This window comes from Elgaria multicarinata, chromosome 22 (genome assembly GCF_023053635.1).
Source record: "Elgaria multicarinata webbii isolate HBS135686 ecotype San Diego chromosome 22, rElgMul1.1.pri, whole genome shotgun sequence".
In the NCBI taxonomy this organism is placed as follows: Eukaryota; Metazoa; Chordata; class Lepidosauria; order Squamata; family Anguidae; genus Elgaria; species Elgaria multicarinata.
This window is the reverse complement of record NC_086192.1, coordinates 13806496-13829685: the sequence shown is the minus strand read 5'-3', so window position 1 is coordinate 13829685 and position 23190 is coordinate 13806496. Positions and strand designations below refer to the sequence as shown.

General features: G+C 48.0%; 2 protein-coding genes across 2 annotated transcripts in view; one reads left to right on the top strand and one right to left on the bottom strand.

Annotated features, from left to right (window-relative positions):
- Positions 1 to 1012: 1012 nt before the first annotated feature.
- On the top strand, positions 1013 to 15992 carry NUP88 (nucleoporin 88). Its single transcript, XM_063146537.1, has 17 exons — positions 1013 to 1288; positions 2932 to 3101; positions 3762 to 3887; positions 6486 to 6572; positions 6704 to 6880; positions 7039 to 7225; positions 7441 to 7591; positions 8427 to 8525; positions 8868 to 8958; positions 10531 to 10632; positions 11312 to 11470; positions 12805 to 12930; positions 13698 to 13763; positions 14382 to 14462; positions 14975 to 15101; positions 15243 to 15361; positions 15791 to 15992. The coding sequence occupies exons 1-17, from the start codon at positions 1013 to 1015 to the stop codon at positions 15852 to 15854; spliced, it is 2208 nt and encodes a 735-aa protein (XP_063002607.1). The 3' UTR covers positions 15855 to 15992.
- A 5054-nt stretch (positions 15993 to 21046) lies between these two features.
- The window catches only part of RABEP1 (rabaptin, RAB GTPase binding effector protein 1), a 58083-nt gene continuing 55939 nt past the window's right edge, over positions 21047 to 23190 (bottom strand). Inside the window, exons 17-18 of the mRNA XM_063146716.1 lie at positions 22025 to 22141; positions 21047 to 21492 (exon numbers count right to left, since the gene is read on the bottom strand). Of these exons, the coding sequence (XP_063002786.1) occupies positions 21391 to 21492; positions 22025 to 22141 (219 nt within the window). The 3' untranslated portion in view covers positions 21047 to 21390. The remainder of the gene's footprint in view (positions 21493 to 22024; positions 22142 to 23190) is intronic.

The following is a 23190-nucleotide window of genomic DNA, read 5'->3' as shown; positions in this document are numbered from 1 at the left end:
CTATGACCGTAGACAATTTTATTTATTTATTGCATTTTAATACCGCCCAATAAAAGTGTGTGTGTGTGTGTGTTGGAGTTTCACAGCATTACAAAAATAGCCCTTGCTAGTTCCAATGTGGGGGGTGTGGGGGAGGAAAACCAGCCTTATTTTCACACCAAGAAAGAGTATAATCACTCACCCACCCAGCCCCAGTACACACACCTGGCCTGCTGGAGAAAAAGAAGTTTCTTTTGATGACTATGAACTCATTGTAGTATTGCACAATAATCGAAGCAAAGATAATAATAAAAATTAATAATAATAATAATAATAATAATAATAATAATAAAATAAATTTTAATCTATTTTTATTATGTTGTATTTTGCATTTTTATCAATTGTTGTACAGGTATAGAAATGAATTAATTATTATTATTATTAATTGCATTTGTATGAGATTAATTTGCATTTGTATGAGATTAAAAACCACAAAAACAAGCAAAATACACATACATTTAAAACCATTATAACAACTTTAAAAACGATGTGCCAAGAAACAGACCCATTATATAATAATAATAATAAGAAGAAGAAGAAGAAGAAGAATCTATTTTTATTATGTTGTATTTTGCATTTTTACCAATTGTTGTACAGGTATAGAAATGATTATGATTATGATTATGATTATGATTATGATTATGATTATTAATTGCATTTGTATGAGATTAATTTGCATTTGTATGAGATTAAAAACCACAAAAAACGATGTGCCAAGAAACAGACCCTAATAATAATAATAATAATAATAATAATAATAATACTCCTGTATTAAAGTCCAGCCCTTCCCAGCAGTCACGTGCCGACCCTTTCTAGCTCCACCCTTTCCATGGTCGAGAAAGGCCGAGCCCCCGGGGAGGGGGGGTTAGTGGGTGAGTGGGTGAGCCGCGTTGCACTCTGGGACTTGTAGTCCTGCGCTCCTGAGGCCCAGTCGGTTTCGCGCGGCCGGCCGCTGGTCTCAGGCGCTGAGGCGATGGCAGCCGTGGCGCCGGGCCTGGGGGAGCACTGGTGGGCGGAGCTGCCTCACCACGCCGTGCTGTGCCGCCTGAGGGAGCAGGCCGCCGGGCCGGGGCCGGGGCCGGGGCCGGGGCCGGGGCGTGAGCCGGAGCCGAGCCGCGCGGCCCTCCCGCGGGACCTGATGTTCGGCGTCGGCGGGGAGCTCTTCCTGTGGGACGGCGAGCGCGCCGCCTTCTACGTCCTCAGCCTGAGGAGCCTCGGCGACGAGCCCGACAGCCTGGGCCGCTACCAGGTGCGGGCCTCACCTGGGCCTCCTCCAGGGCCTGCCTGGCTCTCGCTGAGATGGGCTTGGACTACAGCCCCCATCAGCCAGAGGAGCTGGGGGGATGGGGGTTGTAGTCCAAATGGGGTGGGCCCCAGAAGGGTTTGGACTACAGCTCCCATCAATTAGAAGAGCTGGGCGGGATGGGGGTTGTAGTCTAAATGGGGTGGGCCCAGATGGGGTTGGACTACAGCCCCCATCAGCCAGAGGAGCTGGGGGGATGGGGGTTGTAGTCCAAATGGGGTGGGCCCCAGAAGGGTTTGGACTACAGCTCCCATCAATTAGAAGAGCTGGGCGGGATGGGGGTTGTAGTCTAAATGGGGTGGGCCCAGATGGGGTTGGACTACAGCTCCCATCAACCAGAAGAGCTGGGGGGATGGGGGTTGTAGTCCAAATGGGGTGGGCCCCAGATGGGTTTGGACTACAGCTCCCATCAACCAGAAGAGCTGGGGTGATGGGGGTTGTAGTCCAAAGCCACCTGGAGGGCGCCAGTTGGAAGGAAGGCTGGCCTAGCACTTAGGGTTGCAGCTTATGCGGTGGAATGCGCCGCTATGTAAACAAAGTCAATATCGTAGAATAGTAGAGTTGGAAGGGACCTATAAGGCCATCAAGTCCAACCCCCCTAGCTGCAAGGGATGATATCATCATCATCATCAGCAGCAGCAGCAGCAGCAGCAGCAGCATCCCCCCTTGCAGCTAGAAAGTTAGCACACCAGGGAGAGGGGTCCTAGGCTGAATATGCTCCTTGCAAGGGTTCCATTCTTGTTGATTGGACTTCAGTGTCTTTTCAGCACTAAGCAAAGACCTTTCTATTTCTCCATGACTTTTAAATTATGCTGTTGTGGCCTTTTTTATTCCTCTATCCCCTGGTTTTAATTATTATATTTTGATCTTAATGTGTTTAATTTTATTATTACATTTAAATCCTGCTTTTTCCCCTCTTGCAAAGAACCCAAGGCAGCTTAGATTCCATCCGTCCCGAACCTGGTGCTTTCTAGGTCTGTTGGACTACAACTCCCACCATTCTCAGCCTGCATAGTTAATGGCTATGCTTCCTGGGAGTGATGGGAGTTGTACTTCAACAATCTGGAGGTCACCAGGTGGGGAAGGCTGGCTGGCTTACTTACACAGTGGTCCTCCTCTTCCTTTCCATTCTGTCCTCACAACAACCCTGTGAGGTAGGTTAGGCTGAGAGTCAGTGACTGGTCCAAAGTCACCCAGTAAGCTTCATGATCAGAGTGTGGATTAGAACCCAGATCATCTGAATCCCAATCTAACACTAACTGCTACACCACGCTGGCTTTCTGTATTTGATTCCTGTTAAAGGCACTAGAGCAGCCCGCAGTGTTTTGGTCAGTTGGCACCACAACGTTTTGGTCAGTTGGCATCCTAGTTTAGTTCCTACACTAAGGAGTGGTTATCCTGTAATGGCTTATGTTCTTCTTTAGGTGATAACCGAAGGAGTGCTCATAAATCGAACGCTAGATAGTGGCTTCTTTTGCCTTGAACAGCAGTGGGGCCAATTTGCACGTAACTTTGGCGATGTGTCTGCGTTTTGAACTGCGTGTTTTCCATAGAAAGTTGAACTAATTAATTTCCGCTTCGATTTCCAGACCCTGCTCTGCATAAATTCGCCCTTTTTTGAGGTGTACCAAACCACGCTGAGTCCGACGCAGCAGCACGTGGTTCTTGTAGGAACAAAAGGGCTGATGGTGCTGGAGTTACCGAAACGTTGGGGGAAGAACTCTGAGTTCGAAGGTGGGAAGCCAACGGTTAATTGTAGGTATGGAGGACCTCCCATTTTTCATCTTCCTTTGACCACTTCAGAACCCCAATGAGTCTCTTCTTTTTATTCTGAGTCTGCCTGGAAGGCGTAAGAACATTCGGCAGTTATGATTACATGGTGATTCTCACAATGCCTTGGCTGTCTTCATATCTTATGCGTCTTTGGACCTTAAAAAAGTCCTACAACTCCCAGCATTCCAGCCAGCTCTGCTGGGTGTTGTAGGACTTTTTTTTTTCTGGGCCTAGTTGGACACAACACCACGTCAGCTCTCCAGCAAAACGTACACTGGGCCAACTGCTGCCGCTGAAAGAACGTGGTGTTCAAGCGAGCAGCATTGGAAGTTGTTGAGGCGTACATCCATGGATGTTCCATTGGAACTATTAATTAACGAAGGGGAGCAACAGAGAGAGGGTCAAGTTGTTTGTGGGAGCAGGTCTGTTAAGAACAGTTCAGTTTTCTGACAGGGTTGCCAGCTGATCAGGAAGCAGAACAGCTTGGCCTGCTCCTGTGCCACTAACAGCAGGTGGATCTGCAGGAAATCGACAGGCTTCTTGCAGCATAGACGTTTCTTCTCGGCACATCAGCTGAGTTGATCAGTTGGCAGTCCTCTCTTGGTCTGAAACACGGTGCCTTTTTCTTTGTAAACCTGTCTTCCAGCACCACACCTATCGCTGAAAGGTTCTTCACTAGCTCGACATCCCTGACCCTGAAGCACGCCGCCTGGTACCCCAGTGAGACGCTGGAACCCCACATTGTGCTGTTAACGTCCGACAACACAATAAGGTACTTCCTTGAACTGAGTGGTTTGTTCTTAAGCAGTGTTAGAGACGCAAAGGAGCCTCGTTTCCCTGCAATTGCATGCTGGCATCCAAGTTATTTATATTCATCCCTGTGTTTATAGGACCTGTTGAGACATAGTGGTGAAGAGTGCGAACCACAAAGCTTGAGTTCTCCAAATCTTGGCTTAGCCACAGACCCGCTCCGTGGTCTTGGGTGAGCTACTGTCATCGGCAATACATTGAAAATAAAAAAATAGGAAGCTGCCTTATATCAGGTCTGGCCTCTTGACCATCCAGCCCAATATTGTCTCTCAGGGTCTTGGGCAGAAGTCTCAGGCTACACCTATTACGTGATTTATTATTTATCTATTTATTATTTATTTAGAGTATTTTTATCCCGCACCTCAGCCAAAAAGGCTCCCGGAGCAGCTTACAATTGATCAGTAAAGAAGACAGTCCCCGCCCTCAGGCTGACATTCCAATAATGACACGACACACAAGGAAAAGCGGATGGGGAGGGAAGAGGGAGAAAAGAAAAATAAATTAAGGAGGCTGTTCTGACTGGTGGGAAGGCCCTGCTGCCCCCTCTCATCTCCCAATGGAGGGGCAGACCAACAGCTCCTTCTTCCCCACAGGGTCAAGATGACAGTTAGCCCTGTGGGGTTTTTTTTTCCAACTGAAGCAGGCTCTGATGGTCTCTGCCTGCTCTAGTCTCCCTCGCTTCTTTTTCCCCACAGGGGATTGAACCTGAGACATTTTGCATATATGCTTTGCTGCAGAATGATTATAATTTCCCACTCCCAAATCTATGGCCTTACAGGGGTGTCGTAAGGATTACTGACACAGTGGGTGTATTTGGCCAATCAGCTGAGATATGAATGAGCCTTTTGCACATGCACATAAACCCCTTCATTCCTCCCTTTGTGGCGTTAGCAAATAAACCAGGAAGCTTCTAAGACCACAAAACTACGTTTGCTCTGGAACAAGCCAGGATTTTAATCCAACTTCAAAGCGTCTTTTAATATCCTGGTTTGTTCCAAAGTTAGTAACCATAATGTCCCGAGTTCATATGAACTAAGGAAACCATGGCTAATTAGAGCCCTCCCGGTTTAATTGTGGCTGGCGCAGAAGGGCTGCCTGCGTTGCCATCGTTCATATCTCAGTTTATTAAGATGAGTTCTGATCACCCCAAAAGCATATAAAGCACTAAATAAATAAAACAAATAAACCTAATATAATATCATTCTGGTGTGGGTGTGTGAGTGTGATTTGCTTGTGGCCGATGCATATAAAGTAATAAATAAATAAACATATAGATGTTTGTTTTTATTTAGTGATTTATAAGCAGGCCAGGTACAAAATATAACTTGACTGCTATCTGACCTGCTTATGATTGCTATTGATTATCACAGGAGACGATCACCTTGCTAGGAGTATTTCTGCAGACATCTCTTATCAACCCCCCTGAGGAAGGCTTTTGAAAGAACACAGGCCGAAACATGTCGGGCTTTGAAATAACCCTTTCTGGGTTGTTATTTTTTTCTTACTGGTTTTATAGCCACTAAAGGTGCAACCCTATGCCTCTATAGATGGGAAAAAGTCCTTTTTTCTGTCTAAGCATGCATAAGATTACGTCTTAATCCTATTAATTTGTTTCATGTGGTGCTGGTGATAATTTAATTATTTAAGGATTTTTATGCCGCCATTCAGCCAAAAAAGGCTCTCACGGCGGCTTACAAAAGTATTTCTTGACAGTAATAATATTGACAGTATTATATGATTTGAGTCCAGGCTACCTGCGGGATCGCCTTCTCCCGTACAATCCGCCCCGCACACTCAGTCCTCTGGAAAGAATCTACTTCAGCTAACAAAAACTAGATTAACAACCGTTACCCAGAGGACCTTCTCTTCTGCTGCTCCCAGACTGTGGAACGGCCTGCCGGAGGAGACTCGTCAACTTAACAGTCTACTAGCATTCAAGAAAGCTATAAAGACTGATCTCTTCCGGCAGGCCTATCCAGTGGAATTTTAAGACGTTCTTAGAATGTTTTTAGGATGTTTTTAACGATGTATATTATGTTTTAATTGAGTATTATGTATTTTATCGTTTATTGTTATTCCCTGCCTCGATCAAAATGGAGAGGCGGTTAAGAAATAATTTTTTAAAATTATTATTATTATTATTATTATTATTATTATTATTATTATTATTTGGATGTAAGTCCCACTGAGTTATGTAGCAAATGCACACAGGTTTGCAGCTGCAGTCTAGAAACTGAAATGCTAGGTGGCATTTTCATTACATGTGGTGGTAACGAGAGCTTAGTACGTGACCAGTTTTCCAGAGTATGTTAGAATGAGAGGAAGTGAGCAATCCAGGGCCAGCCCAGCTGACCAGGGCTTTGGACCTGGGCCTAGTTGGACACAACACCGCGTCAACTCTCCAGCAAAACGTACACTGGGCCAACTGACGCGGCTGAAAGAACGTGGTGTTCAAGCGAGCAGCATTGGAAGTTGTCGAGGCGTACGTCCACGGATGTTCAGTCCATTGGAGCTATTACGTGGGATGTGATTTTTTAAAAAGTCATGTTTTGCCTGTTAGGGTTTACAGCCTGAGCTCACCCCAAACCCCCGTGAAAGTGATCGCTCTTTCGGATGCTGACGAGGAGACGTTGAGGCTCAACAAGGGGTAAGTCCTGCAGCTTCCCTCTTTGTCGTCCCTGTAAACCCTACTTGGGCCGTTGCTTCCTTGTCGGAGAAACCCCGAGGGTGCTGCGTGGGGCTGCCGACTGAATCGCCGGCCTGCCTTCCCTCCCTTAGGAGAGCCTACACAGCGTTGATTGGAGAGACGGCCGTAGCGTTTGACTTTGGGCCCCTGGCGGCCGTTCCCAAGAACATAGCTGGGCAGCGGGAGAAAGAAGACCTGCTGGCGTATCCTCTGTACATCTTGTATGAAAACGGGGAGACCTTCCTCACCTACATTAGTCTCTTACACAGGTAAAGCCAGATTTGTGCTTCTCCTTGCTTCTTCCGTTGCCGTTTTATTGCGCGGACGTCGTAGAGGGTTATGAGGGCACTGGTTCGGCCACCAAAGCCATTGTTCTGAGTTCAGATCCGAGTGGAAATCCAGGTTTTGAACGTCTTTTCCTTTCTAGCGCTGGGAACCTTGGGAAGCTGCTGGGCCCGCTGCCGATGCATCCTGCAGCAGAAGACAACTACGGGTACGACGCCTGTGCGGTGCTCTGCCTTCCCTGTATCCCGAACATCTTGGTGATCGCCACGGAGTCGGGAATGCTTTATCACTGTGTGGTGCTGGAGGGAGAAGAAGACGACGAGCAGATGGTACGTCGGGTGGTTCCGGTTTATTGCTTTGAGAGAGGTTCCCCGTGTATGTAGGAAAGTCCAGTAGCTCACGGGCGTTGCTTTGTATGCAGAAAGTCCCAGGCTTGTATCCCCAGTTAAAAAAAAGGGAGAGACCTCTGCCTGACACCCTGCAAAGCTGTGTCAGAGCAGGCAATACTGGGTGAGATGGACTTAGAGCCTGACTTTCCCCGCAGTCTGTCAAGTCCTGGGATTCAAGAACCGACCTCATCCCGTCGCTCTACGTGTTTGAATGCGTCGAGCTGGAGCTTGCGCTGCGGCTGGCGTCCAGAGAGGGAGAAGAACCGCTGGAGTCGGACTTTTCCTGCCCCATTAAATTGCACAGAGGTAGGAGCACAAGCCGCCGATCTCCCTTTGCTGCCCCCCCCCTTGCAGTGCTGCGTTTTGTTCGCTCGGTCGCCGGTTAAAGCCTCCTTGCGGGTAAATGCAATGCGGCGAAACGCCGAGCCGCCCGGCCATCCGCTTGCGTAGAGCTGTTTGTGACAGGGTCGCTTCAGCCAGGAGGTCCGGCAAGCTGCTTGCTCGTGCCTTGCAGCCCATAATTATCCATCAGCGTGGCTCCTGGCTGTGCACACGAGGCATCGGTCCTGCCTCTCTCTTGCTGCCTGTTCCTAAGCCTGCTGAAAGGTCCTCTAAATGAGCAAAACTAAAACATCTCTTCTCTCCTATCCTGGCCTAACTCCAGTCAAGGACGCGAGAAAAGGCTTCCGATTCTTGTAAGATTGAAAGAGCTGTGAGTGCCTCTTTTCTCGCTGGAGTCAGGGCAAAAACCTCCGCTCTCCCTTCAAAAGTGGCTGGAGTCATTCATTGCAGGATGTTCTGCTCTGAGCAGAAAGGAAGAGTTGTGCGTGCTGCATAACCGGCCAACGAAATACGTGATCGGAAATGGGCATTCACATGCCTCCCCCGCCATGCTAAAATTCAGAGAAGGCTCTTTCTCTGGTCGCCATCCGTAGCACCAATGGGGACAGTGGCACCCATTGAAAAGCCTCCAAAGATTATCTTAGCAATCAGGCAGGGACATTTAGGAGACGATAATCCATCAGGTAGACTGGTCCTGAGCCGCTGCTAGCTTTCAAGCCACTGCTAACGTGTGAATTGAGTCTTCCTGTGTCTCTTTTGGCCATCCACTGACACACGAACTTCTCAACTGCATTTTCAGATCCCAAATGTCCCTCTCGCTATCACTGCACGCATGATGCCGGCGTACATAGCATTGGGCTCCCCTGGATCAACAAACTGCACAAGTTCCTTGGCTCGGGTGAGTAGTAACGTCTTCCTGACTTGGGAATTTATTCTCCTAAAGGTAAACGTTCACAGATGTAAACCGGCCTGGGCATCGTATATATGGGAAGGTGGTATGCAAATATAAATCACGTTGACACAAACTCGAATTGAAAACTTTCCTTCAAACCACAGTTTCCAGTTCTTCTTTGAAAGCAAACTGTGGTTTGCCTGAAACAGGAAATGAGGGAGGAGTTAGGAGCATGTGAGGAGAGGCGGTAGTGCATGAGGCTGAGGCACAAGTCATAACCAAAGAGGTAAAAATGCAGCATTTCATCACCTTTCCTGATAACCTTATTAGTTTGCTTTGCTTTTTCAGATGAGGAAGACAAGGATAGTTTGCAGGAGCTGGGAGCTGAGCAGAAATGCTTTGTAGAGCACATTCTTTGTACCAAGCCTCTGCCATGCAGGTAAGAGCCAGGCCGGCCTCCGTCTCTTCCCAAACTTATGCTTCCCCACGCAGCTCATCCCGGCACAGCTCTGCTCAGGAAGAGTTATAGTCAACCCAGCTTGTGAACAAACAAGAGTTGAAAAGTTTCAGTTTGTTTTTTCTGGGAGTGCGGTGAACAGTGCTCAGCTCAGACAACGTGTTTCTTCAAGGATACTTCAAGAAGGAACAAGCTGGAGCGTGTTCAGAGGAGGGCAACCAGGATGATCAGGGGTCTGGAAACAAAGCCCTATGAGGAGAGACTGAAAGAACTGGGCATGTTGAGCCTGGAGAAGAGAAGATTGAGGGGAGACGTGAGAGCACTCTTCAAGGACTTAAAAGGTTGTCACACAGAGGAGGGCCAGGATCTCCTCTTGATCCTCCCAGAGTGCAGGACACGGAATAACGGGCTCAAGTTAAAGGAAGTCAGATTCCAGCTGGACATCAGGAAAAACTTCCTGATTGTTAGAGCAGTGCGACAATGGAACCAGTGACCTAGGGAGGTTGTGGGCTCTCCCACACTAGAGGCCTTCAAGAGGCAGCTGGAGAACCCTCTGTCAGGGATGCTTTAGGGTGGATTCCTGCATTGAGCAGGGGGTTGGACCCGATGGCCTTGTAGGCCCCTTCCAACTCTGCTATTCTATGATTCTCTACGCAGTGGGAAAACTCCACTCAACGGTGGAGTTTTTAGGGGGCTCTCCCCCCCGCCACAACGTCTTCTAACTCCATCGTTGTGTGACTGTGGGCTCCCGTGGAGTTGAGCAAAAGGCAACGCGATGTCTGAGCCAGAGTGGTGTAGTGGCTTAGAGTGTCGGACTGGGAGTCAGGAGATCCGGGTTCTAGTCCCCCACTCGGCCATGGAAACCCACTGGGTGACTTAGCCAGTCACACACTCTCAGCCCAACCCACCTCACAGGGTTGTTGTTGTCAGGATAAAACGGAGAGGAGGAGGATTATGTACGTCACCTTGGGTTCCTTGCAGGAAAAAAAGTGGGGGATATAAATGCAATAATAAATACATAAAATAAATAAGTAAGTATAACAGAAGGAGCCACGACCTGGTCATTTAAAGCGTTGGGACGGAGTCCGAGTTGAGGCCCAACTGCAGAAAAGGCAGCACATAACTGGCACCTGTGGATAACAGTGAAGGGTGTTTCCACCAGCGGCAGCATGCGGAGGCCTCCCAAGTGATCATGTAGGACCAAAGGGTGGAGTCTCTGCCGGCCGACAGTACAGTGTCTGTGGCCGCTCCTGGCCCACCAAAGAGGGAGACGTGTCACTGAGCTAGTCCCGTTTTAGGAACAGGGCCTGAAACGGACGGTCTTGGACTGGAGAGGTCGTTCACGGAGGCTGGAGCGGCAAAGAGGTTGAGTCGATGAAATCCGTGTTTTACGTAAGCACGATTACCTAAGGGTAAAGGAGAAGGAATCTGATGAAGTGCAAAAGGGCTTATAAAGCAGCTGCTTGTTTTGAGACGGATTCTTTGTTTTAGCTGAAAGCCAGCTGCTGCTCTGTGCTCGGAGCTGCCAAAACCGGCTCTCTTTTCTTCCTGCAGGCAGCCTGCCTCCATCAGAGGGTTCTGGATTGTCTCCGACATCCTGGGTCCAACCATGGTGTGCATCACCGAGACCTACGAATGCGTCACCAAGCCTCTTCTGTAAGTGCTGAGCCACCTTGATCCACCTTAGAGCCTCCAGGCCTCCAATGAGTAGGAAACGTTGCTGTTTACAGGAGCCAACGCTCTGATCACAAGACGACATTGGCTAGAATTTTCTGTCTGGCACTAGGCGCAGTGGTCCCAAGAGGCAGATCAGAAAAGATGGGAGTTCCTCTCCTTCCCTGTTGGCCTTTCGCTGGAGGCAGCAGTAGGGAGAGGCCAAAGGGCACGCGCCCCTCCCTCCCTCCCTCCCCTGAGTCCTCTGCACGTGACACAGGATCCAGGGAAGGGAGGGGTCAGTGATCGCACCCCTCGTGGCTTTTAATCCAAGCCAAGATCTCTTGGCCACTGTTTGCTTGTTTTATTCACAGCATTGATATACCACTCCGTATCTAAACAGACTCTGGAGCAGTGAACAATAAAGTATTAAATGGATAAAAAGAATAAAACCATATTTAGAAAAATAATAATCAGAAAGCCAATAAAAACCAGGGCAGATTTGTTCAGGAAGTTCTCCCCGGAATCAAGCTGTTTTCAGCCGCCGCCAGAAGCCGCCCAGCCTGTCCTCCAGAGTCAGGGAAGAGCTTTAAATGTCTAAAGAAACTTGTTGAAAGCAGAGGGGTGGGGGAACGGCTGTTGTTGGAGAATCCTGACAGATTCCTGATGGTTGTTTGGGCAGGTCCGCCGTCCACCCTGCCTGCCCTCCGCTTCTGTGCACCAAGGAAGATTCCCAGGTCACGGCCTCCCCTCTCCGCATCCTGGCAGAATCGCAGGACTCCTTCGAGAGACACATCCGGAACATTCTGTGCCGCACCTCTGCCAACCCGCTGCTGTTGAAGTACGAAGTCTCTCTGGGGGGCGGGGGGATTTCATACGGAGAGGAAGAGCAGCAGCACCTATCTCCCGTCAGACTTGGGCGCCCAAACAGCTGAGACAGACCTTTTCCGTCCGTCTATTGATTGCTAAGCTTTCAGAGATGCGTGGTGGTGCGTGTGAGAGATCGCTCGATGTTCCCCACTGTGCCAGGTGATCCTGGCACAGCTAGGAAAGGAATCTGTTTGAATTATTTTTTCCCCAATGACCAAGGGAGGTCATGGACTCCCATACTAGAGGCCTTCAAGAGGCAGCTGGACAGCCCTCCGTCAGGGATGCTTTAGGGTGGATTCCTGCACTGAGCAGGGGGTTGGACTCGATGGCCTTGTAGGCCCCTTCCGACTCTACGATTCTATGACACAGTAGACGGGCAGACACTTAAGTATTATAAGATGCATTCAATAGGTTGTTTTTAATGCCTGGGGTTTAGCAAGTAGGGAGCTAACTTTAATTCTGACACCAGGATGATCAGGGGTCTGGAAGCAAAGCCCTATGAAGAGAGTCTGAAACAACTGGGCCTGTTTAGCCTGGAGAAGTGAAGATTGAGGGGAGACATGAGAGCACTCTTCAAAAACTTGAAAGGTTGTCACACAGAGGAGGGCCAGGATCTCTTCTTGATCCTCCCAGAGTGCAGGACATGGAATAATGGGCTCAGGAAGCCAGATTCCAGCTGGACATCAGGAAAAACATCCTGTTAGAGCAGTACGACAATGGAACCAGTGACCTAGGGAGGTTGTGGGCTCTCCCACACTAGAGGCCTTCAAGAGGCAGCTGGACAGCCCTCTGTCAGGGATGCTTTAGGGTAGATTCCTGCATTGAGCAGGGGGTTGGACTCGATGGCCTTAGAGGCCCCTTCCAACTCTACGATTCTATGATTCTACTGCGTTCTAGGGTGTGGATGGGGATCTATCTCATGGGCTTTATAAAATATTGCCTTTAATGCCCTCACCTGCTGTAAGCCCTCACCTGCTGTAAGCCCTTAGGATGGGGCAGGCTAGAAATCTAAGAAAAGAACCAGACCTCTTTTCAGTTAAGGGCCCTCTAGATGTCCACAGCCTTGGAGGCACAATGTGCTGTCTTCAGGCCAGGTACAAGCAGATGTGTCAAAGCAGTGGTGCAAGTAATCGTGGTCCTCATCACAGACAGTGACAAAATGGGACAAATCCCAGCTTGCTTGAACCAGTCAGTGTTGAGTCCCAGCCGGGGGCGGGCGGGGAGGCATCCTGTTTATACATCTGTGTGTCGTGTGAATTAGCCCTTGTCAGAACATGTATAAACCAGATTGTTTTTGTGTTTCAGAGCTGCGGATAAGGAGACTTCCCCTCCCCCTGAAGAATGCCTTCAGCTCCTCAGCAGAGCCACACAGGTGTTCAGGGAAGAATACATCCTGAAACAGGATTTGGCCCGGGAGGAGATCCAGCGAAGGTAACGCTCTCCTAATTCAGTCTTGTTGTCCTCCTGTTGCGGCTAGAATGGGGGTTTCATAGAATAGAATCAAAGAATAGAGTTGACCTCTAAGGCCATCAAGTCCAACCCCCTGCTCAATGCAGGAATCCACCCTAAAGCATCCCTGACAGAGGGTCGTCCAGCTGCCTCTAGTGTGGGAGAGCCCATCACCTCCCTAGGTCACTGGTTCCATTGTCGTCCTGCTCTAACAGTCAGGAAGTTTTTCCTGATGTCCAGCCGGAATTTGGCTTCCTTTCACTTGAGCCCGTTATTCCGTGTCCTGCACTCTGGGAGGACCGAGAAGAGACCGTGGCCCTCCAAAGGTCTTGCAAACTTCTTCGGAAGTAATACAGCTAAGAATCTCCAAAGCAAGTTAGCTTTCCTGGCCGTGGGATTGATCTGCATTGTTAGTATGAGGTCCTTCCCAATTGGGGCTAATTCAAGACTCGTCAAGGGTGAATGGAAATCCGATTTCAGCCCCTTGGCTTTCTCTTTGCCATTCCTCTCCCCTCTGCCATTTCGCTGCTCCTGGGGACGGAGCAGTTAATGGCACGATCCCTCTTGCTTTTTGCCGCGTAGGGAGTGAGGGTGTATTTGTGTTGAACGTCTTCCCCTTGCATTGGAACCTCGTTTTAACGTTTTCCTTCGCATTTTATCGCACTCGGCAAAAATTGGTAGTGGTGGAGGGAGAGAGGAGACCCCCGGACGGAAGCAGCCTTAACGTTTCTCTCCGCCTTGCTCCTCAGAGTGAAATTACTGCACGAACAGAAAAAGAAACAGCTGGAAGATCTCGGCTATTGTCGAGAGGAAAGGTGAGGCCGCTCAGTTTACAACGAACCCAGCTGTGTTTATTGACAGAGAGCATTTTTATCCCAATCCGGAGTCAAAAAGGCTCCCAGAAGCTGCAGGCAAACCATGCACCCTCCGTGGGCTGCAGTCGCCGGGGCACCGCATTGATTGCGCCTTTTAGTTTTCTTATTCATTCACAGTTTGTGAACCGCCCAGAGAGCTGTGGCTATTGGGCGGTGTAGAAATGCAATAAATAAATAAATAAATAAATAAGGGATTTGGAAGGGAGCCCAGGCTAAAGTGTTGGCCTGGAAGTCAGGAGAACTGGGTTCTAGTCCCCACTCGGCCATGGAAACCCACTGGGGTGATTGGTGGCCAGGATTTAGACCACAAACAACCAAAACTGTGCTCTCCGTCCCACTTGCCCGTCCCCACATCCCTAACGCTGATGTGATGGTCGCTGCAGCTCCTAGGAGACACGGAGGCGGATGGGAAAGGAAGTATACATTGCCATTTGGGATGACTTCGTTCCCTAACGAGGAACAAATGAACCTCGTTCATTTTGGTTTTCTCCCCCCCCTTTCATTACCAAATAAATGCACACTGGTGTCCCAATGTAACTATTCCTTTTCTCCGAAAAGGAAAACCTTGCGGGACATAGCCGAGGGCTTGGCCGACAAGTACGAGGAAGCCAAAGAGAAGCAGGAAGACATTGTGAACCGGTAAGGGCACATTCCGCACAGGCTCTTGCCCGAGGCCAGAGCCAAGGGTGTCCGCGTGCGTCCAAATGGGAATGGTATGGGCTTGGGTTGGAAGCTCAGTCATGAAGCCCTCTGAACTGCTGAGGCCTGCATCAGTTAATAAGGCAGAAAGTTGGGTTGTGGGGAAGCCTTTCAGGCTGGGCAGAAACACTTTGGCAGCGGCCTCAACTAAACCTACAACTTAAGCTTCTGCTCACAGCTTCATGCAGGCGTATTCACAGACCAAATCCTTTAACCAGTGTTTAAAAGGGCAGAAAACGCTCCCGAACAATGCCGCTGTGTTTATAACGGCAAGCTGTTTAGAGAGTTGCCGTTATGGAGCCAAACTTACACCCCCCCCCCCCGATGTCTGCTTTGCAGTGTCCGTATATTAGCTGCAAGCGAGAATAGGCAGGCAATGCTGTTGGGAGTTAATCCTGCGTTAATTGATCTTCTTCTGCCTGAAAATTGTCTTTGTACCTTTGTACCTAAAGGATGAAGAAAGTACTACGCAGCGTTCACTGTCAGTTGCCTGTCCTGTCGGACAGCGAAAAGGATATGAAGAAGGAACTACAGACCGTGCAAGAACAACTGCGGCACTTAGGAAATGCGATCAAACAGGTAAGTGATTGTGCGTTTGGAATAACAGGGCCCCAGAAATACGGAGTGTAGAAACTACTCCCCCAGCCACCCACCCGAGCAAGTACTGGAAGCTTGATAATGTTTGAATCGCCTTTTAAAGCACCGTCTTTGTACCTGTAGGTTAAAATGAAGAAGGATTATCAGCAAAGGAAAATGGAGAAGGGGGGCAGCCCACGGAAGCCCAGCCTCAACCTCAGTGCCTACCAGAGGAAATGCATCCAGGCCGTTCTCAAAGAGGAGTAAGTCGGTGCTTAGCCAAGTGGCTACGTCTGCGTTAGAACACGCGACAAATGGCAAACTTTAGGGGCTTACAGCTTAACCGTTTCAGTGCTGCCAACTGTAGTTTTACTGTAAAAGCGGGGCGCGACGTCCAAGTTTGTAAACATCAGAAATACTTGTGTGCGATTGTTGTGAAAGGATGAAAGCTCCCCCCGTTCCGTTTTCGGCAGCACACGATCCCATTCAGTTCCTACAGATGAGGGGAATACCGTAAAGAAGAGGTGTATGCACGTACATCTGTCTGCGTTTGGGTTTGCAGCCGTCTAGGGTTAAAACTAGCATTAGACAAGCCGAAGTTTCCGTAACTTACAAGCTATTTTATCCTGCCTTGTTTCTCTGAATTCCTGCTGCCTCTAAAGCACTATTTTTTTTCCCCTTTCTTTTTTCAGGGGAGAACACATCCAGGAGATGGTGAAACAGATAAATGATATCAGAAATCATGTGACCTTTTAGTACAATGTGAACGGCCTAGAGTGAACTTCTGGAACGTTAGAAAATTCAGCTGCCTTCCTCCTAATTTATAAGTCGAGTTATACATAGATGTCTCTTTTTTTTTTTACTTCATTATTGAATAAAACACCTTTTTCCAAAGCTCCTCTCTCATTTCTAAATCCAGTATTTGGCTATTTACTTCATCTTCCCCGGAAGGCAAGACAGAGGAAAATTCAAGGAGTAGATCTTCAGGCATAATTAAGGTCATCAGTGGACCGGACAGATTTAGGGACCTAAACATCAAGATGTACTGTCATGTAGCTTCTATTCATATCAGTGGGGGTTGTGCACCAGAATTTCCCAGTGGCCTGTGCTCCATATTTAATTACTGGGGGGAGAATGAGTTTTTATGTGCTTTTCACTAACGTGTTTTAAGCTAGCCTGGGCTTTGTCCTCTTGGCAGTGTGTGGTTTTATCCAAGAAAGGACACTACTCGCTAAGTAGGTGTCCACTTCCTCTCCCTAGTGGTCTCAAGTGTGGGCCTGGTAATAAACGGCAACGCTGGTAGCTTTTGCAAGAAGCCTCAACGACAGAACTCCCAAGCTACACCTTTCCCCCAAATAGGCGCCTTTGAGGAAAGCATTATGAACTCTCCTCTAATGTCATGACACAGCTTTCACCAGAGCAGAAAGAAGGTGTTGCAAAAATATGCTGGTTTTCAAGTACAACCCAATATCCAATTTTGGTACACTTGAGAAAGATCACAGACGCTTGAAGCGTTGGGCTAACAGGTTTTATTCTCGAGAATAAGGTGACCTCTTGGTGCTCCTGCTGCAAAATCGGGGTCACACCACGCCAGGGCAAGGCAATAGCTTATAGACCTCCAGATGTTACACGTCATTAGCTCACATCCCATTGGCCCACATCACCCGTTGCGTCACTCAAGCCTGGGAAGAACACCTTGGTGCAGTGGTCAGAGGGAGAACTGCAGCTGAAAATACCTGGCCGTGTGCGTTGTTTCCTTGTTCCCAGGTGTGCTTTGCGCCTGTAGCCCCTCCCCTATTGGTGATGTGGCTAGGGGGCAGTCCTAAGGACTTAGAATCATAGAATAGCAGAATTGGAAGGGGCCTACAAGGCCATCGAGTCCAACCCCCTGCTCAATGCAGGAATCCACCCTAAAGCATCCCTGACAGATGGTTGTCCATCTGCCTCTTGAAGGCCTCTAGTGTGGGAGAGCCCACCACCTCCCTAGGTCACTGGTTCCATTGTCGTACTGCTCTAACAGGAAGTTTTTCCTCATGTCCAGCTGGCTTCCTTTAACTTGAGCCCGTTATTCCGTGTCCTGCACTCTGGGAGGATCGAGAAGAGATCCTGGCCCTCCTCTGTGTGACAACCTTTTAAGTATTTGAAGAGTGCTCTCATGTCTCCCTTCAATCTTCTCTTCTCCAAGCTAAACATGCCCAGTTCTTTCAGTCTCTCTTCATAGGGCTTTGTTTCCAGACCCCTGATCATCCTGGTTGCCCTCCTCTGAACATGCTCCAGCTTGTCTGCGTCCTTCTTGAACTGTGGAGCCCAGAACTGGACGCAATACTCTAGATGAGGCCTAACCAGGGCCGAATAGAGAGGAACCAGTACCAAACCTAGACTTGGCTGGGTTTGACCTATGGTGTTAAAGTGCACCTAAGTGATGTTTACCTGAAGTTAGGTGGTGCTGGAGCTGTGGGAGGGAAAACAGAGTGGGTGACGGGCAGGGGTGGAAATGGACATATGGGTGTGTGTGTGTGTTTCACTCCAGGTGAATTTACACAACAAAGGCATGAGACGAATCGCAAGACCTTTTTTTCCTCCTTTAATTTGGAACTCTTCTTAAGGATACACCTTCAATACAGTTAACAAATGGTTACATTTTGAATTCAGTAGACAGGAGAATTCTACACGCACACTTTCATAGGACATCAGTGGCTTCGTTTGTTGGAATGCAGTACGATTCCAAACATTCTTGTGTGGAATTTAAAGGCTATTTTTTTTAAGAAAAAGAAAAAGAGTAAGGGACTATATTTCTAGATAACTTCCATCTCCCGCCCTTATCCTTGGCCAAAACATGCTTTTGAGGAGTTGTATAGCGATGCCACGGAAGCCGCCGAAGGAAAGGGGTTACAGTTCACCATTAGACATGCTGTAAGAACTTATTTTGCACATATTAAGACTGTACAAGTATATAGAACAGAGCTAAAACTTGCAGGCTTTTCCTCTCATACGTTCTGCGTGTAGCCCCTGTTCTCTAAAATAAATACAGGTCACTGTGTTATATACCCCGTTCGTAGTAGCTAAGGCTCCGTGTCAGACACTGAAAGCCACTGGTACAAATTAAGCAGTCCTTTTAACATCAAGAGAGCCAGGAATTTCCAGGTAAGACGGGCCACGACCTTCCCTTCTTTTATTCTTTTTTTAAAAAAGGCAAAAAAGAAAATACTACTCAATCCACAATTTGCTTATTTTCCGTTTTAAGTAGGCCCACGTTTCAGGCCGAGGATTTCCTGCTATTGAAGAATTGTTTTCCCTTTTAAAAAGTATTTGTCTGCATGGGTAGCCGCTTGTACATCCTTTGTGTACCTTGGGTTCAAGGCTCGCGGATTTAGGCATTATTGTCTATCTTCATTAAAGTCACAAAGCCTTTGAAACCTAGTACCTGTGATCTAGCCTCACAGCCCTCTGCCATAGTAGTACAAAACATTCTTCCCCAGTCTTTGGAAGTAGTGCTAGGCTTCAATCGTTGCTAAGAGCACAAGTTAAGCACCTGACGGCATCACTAAGTCATAAACAGTGCAGAGCACAAAAATGGCTTGCCCGCGTACTACTATTATGCCCTGTATGGCTACCTCCCCATTTAATTCAAGCTTTTTCAAAGATGCTTCACCGTAAGAGAGGGGCGTAAGAACAACTGAATCCACCTTGGCTCGTACTTGAAAGATTACTCAACAGTGCAGCGTGATGAGCGAGACTGGGAAGGGGGAAATCCTAAAAGCCTCTGGTGCCAAATTTAAAGACGCAAAGTAATTTGCCAGGGCAGGTTGTTAGAATAAGCTCTTCATACCTCGTCAAACTCTGCAAACGTTCTCCACGGCGAAGAGGACGCCTTCCTGTGTTATTTCTGCCTTCGTTACGGCCAAATGTTTCCCTACTGGAAGACCGAAACGGACTCGTATTCCAACAAGGGGTTCCTGATCCTGTACGGATCGGTTAGCGATGACGTGGGTACAACCTGCACGGAGCTGAGCTACACCAACGGCAGCCATAGGCGGTGGCATCCTGCTTCCGTCCCTGATCCTAAAAAGCCTTGTAGGAGAAAGCTAAACCGGCCGACGGTGCCTGGCCCCAAAACAGTAAGGAAGGAATGAGGGCAATTCTGCTTTTTACACTGCTAAGAGATACAAAATGGGATTTAGCTCAATCGTTACTTGAGCAAGAATCGAGTAATGGTGGACATGATTAGAGTAAGGAGGCCTCTACTAGACACGGCCAAGTCTTCAGGAAAGAAACTGTAGATCGATGCCTGGGCTTTGGGTTACAAGAGCAGCAGCAGAATAGCGAATGGACACGCGGCGCCTTCCTTTAAAAAGCCCATCTGTTCTATCGCACTTATGGGGAAAGGATAGGACTGCCAGAGAGGTGCAATCTATTTTACATACACCTTGTTTTTTTAAGACAGACTTTCTACGAAGTTACAGGCTCTTACTAGAACACAGGGACGTATACGTTTGAGGGCATGCAGCCAGCCGGTGGAGGAGAATCCAAATCACTTCCGGTTCTGGAAAGGAGGAGGAGGAGGAAGGCCGTTACAGGTTGGTTTCATGCTGCTTTCATTCTATGTTTTGTAGTCCGTTTGTACCCTGTCTCCGTGCACGTTTGCAGCCTTCCGCTCAAAGGGTTGGGTCCACAGCAAGTTAGTCGTACTTAGCCATGGCAAACGCCTTGCTATCGATTTGAAGAGGGGATAAATGTGACTTCATTTGCTCTGGATCCAACCTACAGCCCAGGAGAAGCTTCTCCAGAAACACCCCACCAGCAGCCTCGTTCAAGGCGGATCCGATCCAAGCACAACTGCAGCTTCACAAGCGCAGTGAAGCCGCAGCTCCAACGTTTTATGATGGCAACATTATCGTAATTCCAGACCCAGAGGGTGAAGAATCTTTCAACAAAAACGTACAAGGACGCACATTGCTGCAGAGCTGCTAAAACCTGCGGGAAGACGGCGAAGCCATCTCATTATATTATGGGATGGATCCAGACTAGGGTAGCTGCAATTTAGTTCTAGCCATTACAAGGTGACTGAAACAGGGACCTTCCAGGCGTTTTGGCCTACAACTCCCATGATCCCTCACCGTCAGGGGTGCTTGGAAGGGCTGATGGGCCAGAACATCTGCACGGCCTACAAATTCTCACCTCTGGAGTAAAACGCAACTCACTTTGTGTGGATACATGCCTATGCTGGTATTGAGTGGTTGTTTCATGAGAGACACTAACAGAACCTACCTTCATCCCCCGTTCTTCCTGTTAAGGTTAAAGACCCACTCCGTGGTGGAGTGAGAAGGAAACACTTTAGATCCCTCCCATAACTAAAAGGAAAAAAAAAGGGGGAGGGGGAGAAAGTGCACCCACGAAAAATTCCTAAACTTTAGCTCAGGCAGGCTACTGTCTGCCGCCTGTGAAATAAAGACACTGCTATGTGTTCCATTTTTCAAATCCTGTCTGCAAGGATTGTTTTCCATGGGGCCTGAGGATTTAGAGGGCCACGCTCTTTATTTCCAGCGATCCAATACTCCTTGTGTGGATTCATGCTCTCCCTCAACAATTTCCAGCCGCCTTTTCCATTCTCCCCAGCTCAACCTGTTTCTCTCCGCAGCAACTAGGCTCCTCCAGAACAACGAACAAGGTACAGAAAGTGCACTGAGCTAGAAAATCCCCCAAACCCAACGTCCAGTGTCCTGCAAATAAATCCATATTTTAATATAAAATATCCATATAGCGTCCTATACAGCCCCCCCGCCTTCTGCCCGGCTTGCTATCTTTCTAAATACCGTTGTAGCCACTCAGTCACTGGTACGGTGGAGTTCAACAGCTTCAATCCAAAAGGATTTGGGGGTGAGGAAGAGAGATATCTGCCTTTCCAGCAGCTACCATCATCACAGTATACTGGGGGTGGGGGTGGGGGAGAGAGAGAGAGGAGAGAGCTGTGTTCCAAGAGTTAGTTTAAGAAAAGTAAGCAAGGGGGGATACGAGACGGCGAAGCCTGGCCCTACTGACGGCAGACACCTCCCCCCACCACGAGGGTCCTGCACATATTTCTCTCAATCCACTACTTTCTTGCCCCCACGCAAAGCCTTCTCTCCCTTCCAGAAACAGCTTGGACCACTGTTCCCCTGTGTCATCTTCTGCTCTTTCGGTTAGAGTTAAATAATAATTATTAAATGTTTTGCTATAAAGATGAGGGTTTCTTTTTTTTAAAAAAAACAAACAAACCCAGAAATGCAGCCTTAGAGCCCCGCTAACGAGGGTGTCATGTTTCCGGCAGTTGATTAATGTCTGTCAGTTTTGTGTCGTTGAGGATCCCACGGATTCTCTCCAGGGAATCTGCCTGCCGGATCCGTTCCAACTGGACCTAGGCAACAAATCAACAAGGAAGAGAGATCGTAAAAGGGCTGGGGGCGTTATAAGAAACCCCAAGGAACCAAGAAAGGGGCTTGTTTTCTTTTAAGTTGCAAACTTTAAAAATCAGGTTATACAACTAAAGCTACAGACATTTCGGGATACATTTTCATAGAATCATAGAATAGTAGAGTTGGAAGGGGCCTGCAAGGCCATCAAGTCCAGCCCCCTGCTCAGTGCACACATGAGTGGGAGGATACTGTTGCACTCATGTCCTGCCCAATGGGGCAGCTGGTGAACCAGTGGAGGCTGGTGGCTCTGATGTCAGTGGGGGCAGTGAATCCGCTTCGGGTCAGATCCAGGACACTTGCGCAACGCTCCACACCTCGGAGAGCGCCTTTAGAGTTCTGACCGGTTCTGACTGAAACCCAGAGTGGATTCACACACACACAACCCGCCAGCCTCCGCTGAACGGAGCACACCCCTCTCTCCTCAAGCCCACACTGGTCTCTTCGCTGCCTCCGATCGTAAGCTGAGAGCCGCACCTGAAGGGTTTGGGAGAGCTTGACGAAATCCCTCTGCACTTGCTCGCTGACATCCAGTTCCGTTTGCAGTCGCTGGGCCTTGCTCTTTTCCTCAAACATCAGCTGCTCAAAGTTAGCCTGGGGAGAGAAACAGGGCTTGGTTTTATATTCTGCACTTTTATCCCAGACGAAAGGAAGTGAAGCAGGTGGCTACCAGGAGGAGCAGGGCCTTCTCTGCTGTGGCACCCCGGCTGTGGAACGAGCTCCCCGGAGAAATTCGCTTGGCAACTACATTGTTTTCTTTCCGTCGCCAGCTGAAGACCTTTTTATTTTCTCAGTATTTTAACACCTAATTTAACTTAAATTTAAACTTTGCTGTTTCAATTCTGTATTTTAATCTATATCAACTTCTGCTGTGTTATCTTGGTTGTGCTTTTTATATTGTATGTGTGTTTTTAGACTGATGGTTGTTTCGTTGTGCTTTTCATGGTTCTAATTTTTGTGAACCGCCCAGGGAGCTTGGGCTATTGGGCGGTATAAAAATGTAATAAATAAATAAATAAAAGTAGAGATTGCATAATTCTACCAGTTTCTCAGTAAAGTGAACACCTCTTCTCCTGCTTTTCAGTGCTCCGGCCAATGACTGGATACATCCTTGGGTACCCATCCTCTTAATTTATGTCAACCAAATTACTGAATAAATGAAAGAGCATGGCTCAAACCATGCTTTTCTTCAGGTTTTGCCCGATTTTGCATTAACTTACAACGAGGCCCCACTCACATAATCAAGGGTTCCCCAACCACTCCGGCCACCCCCAAAACGGTCCCCCAGGGCCAAGCCTCGGTGTCAACCCCAAAGTGCGACAAAATGGCTGAACTCACATCCGTTCGCCTTTTCCATTATTAATTGCATTTCTATACCGCCCAACAGCCGAAGCTCCCTGGGCGGTTCACAAAAACTAAAACCATTCAAAGTACAAAACAAGCAGTATAAAAACATGATATAAAATACAAATTGAAAACAAGATTAATACATGATTAAAACATCTTTAAAACATCCTGAAAACATTCTAAAATTTTACCATCCTAGTCTTTCAACTTGCTCTTTTAAATCTGCATTTTAAATCTCTGCATCGCGACTCGGTTTTATCCTGTTTGTGCTTTTTTTATTATGTTTTTTTATATTA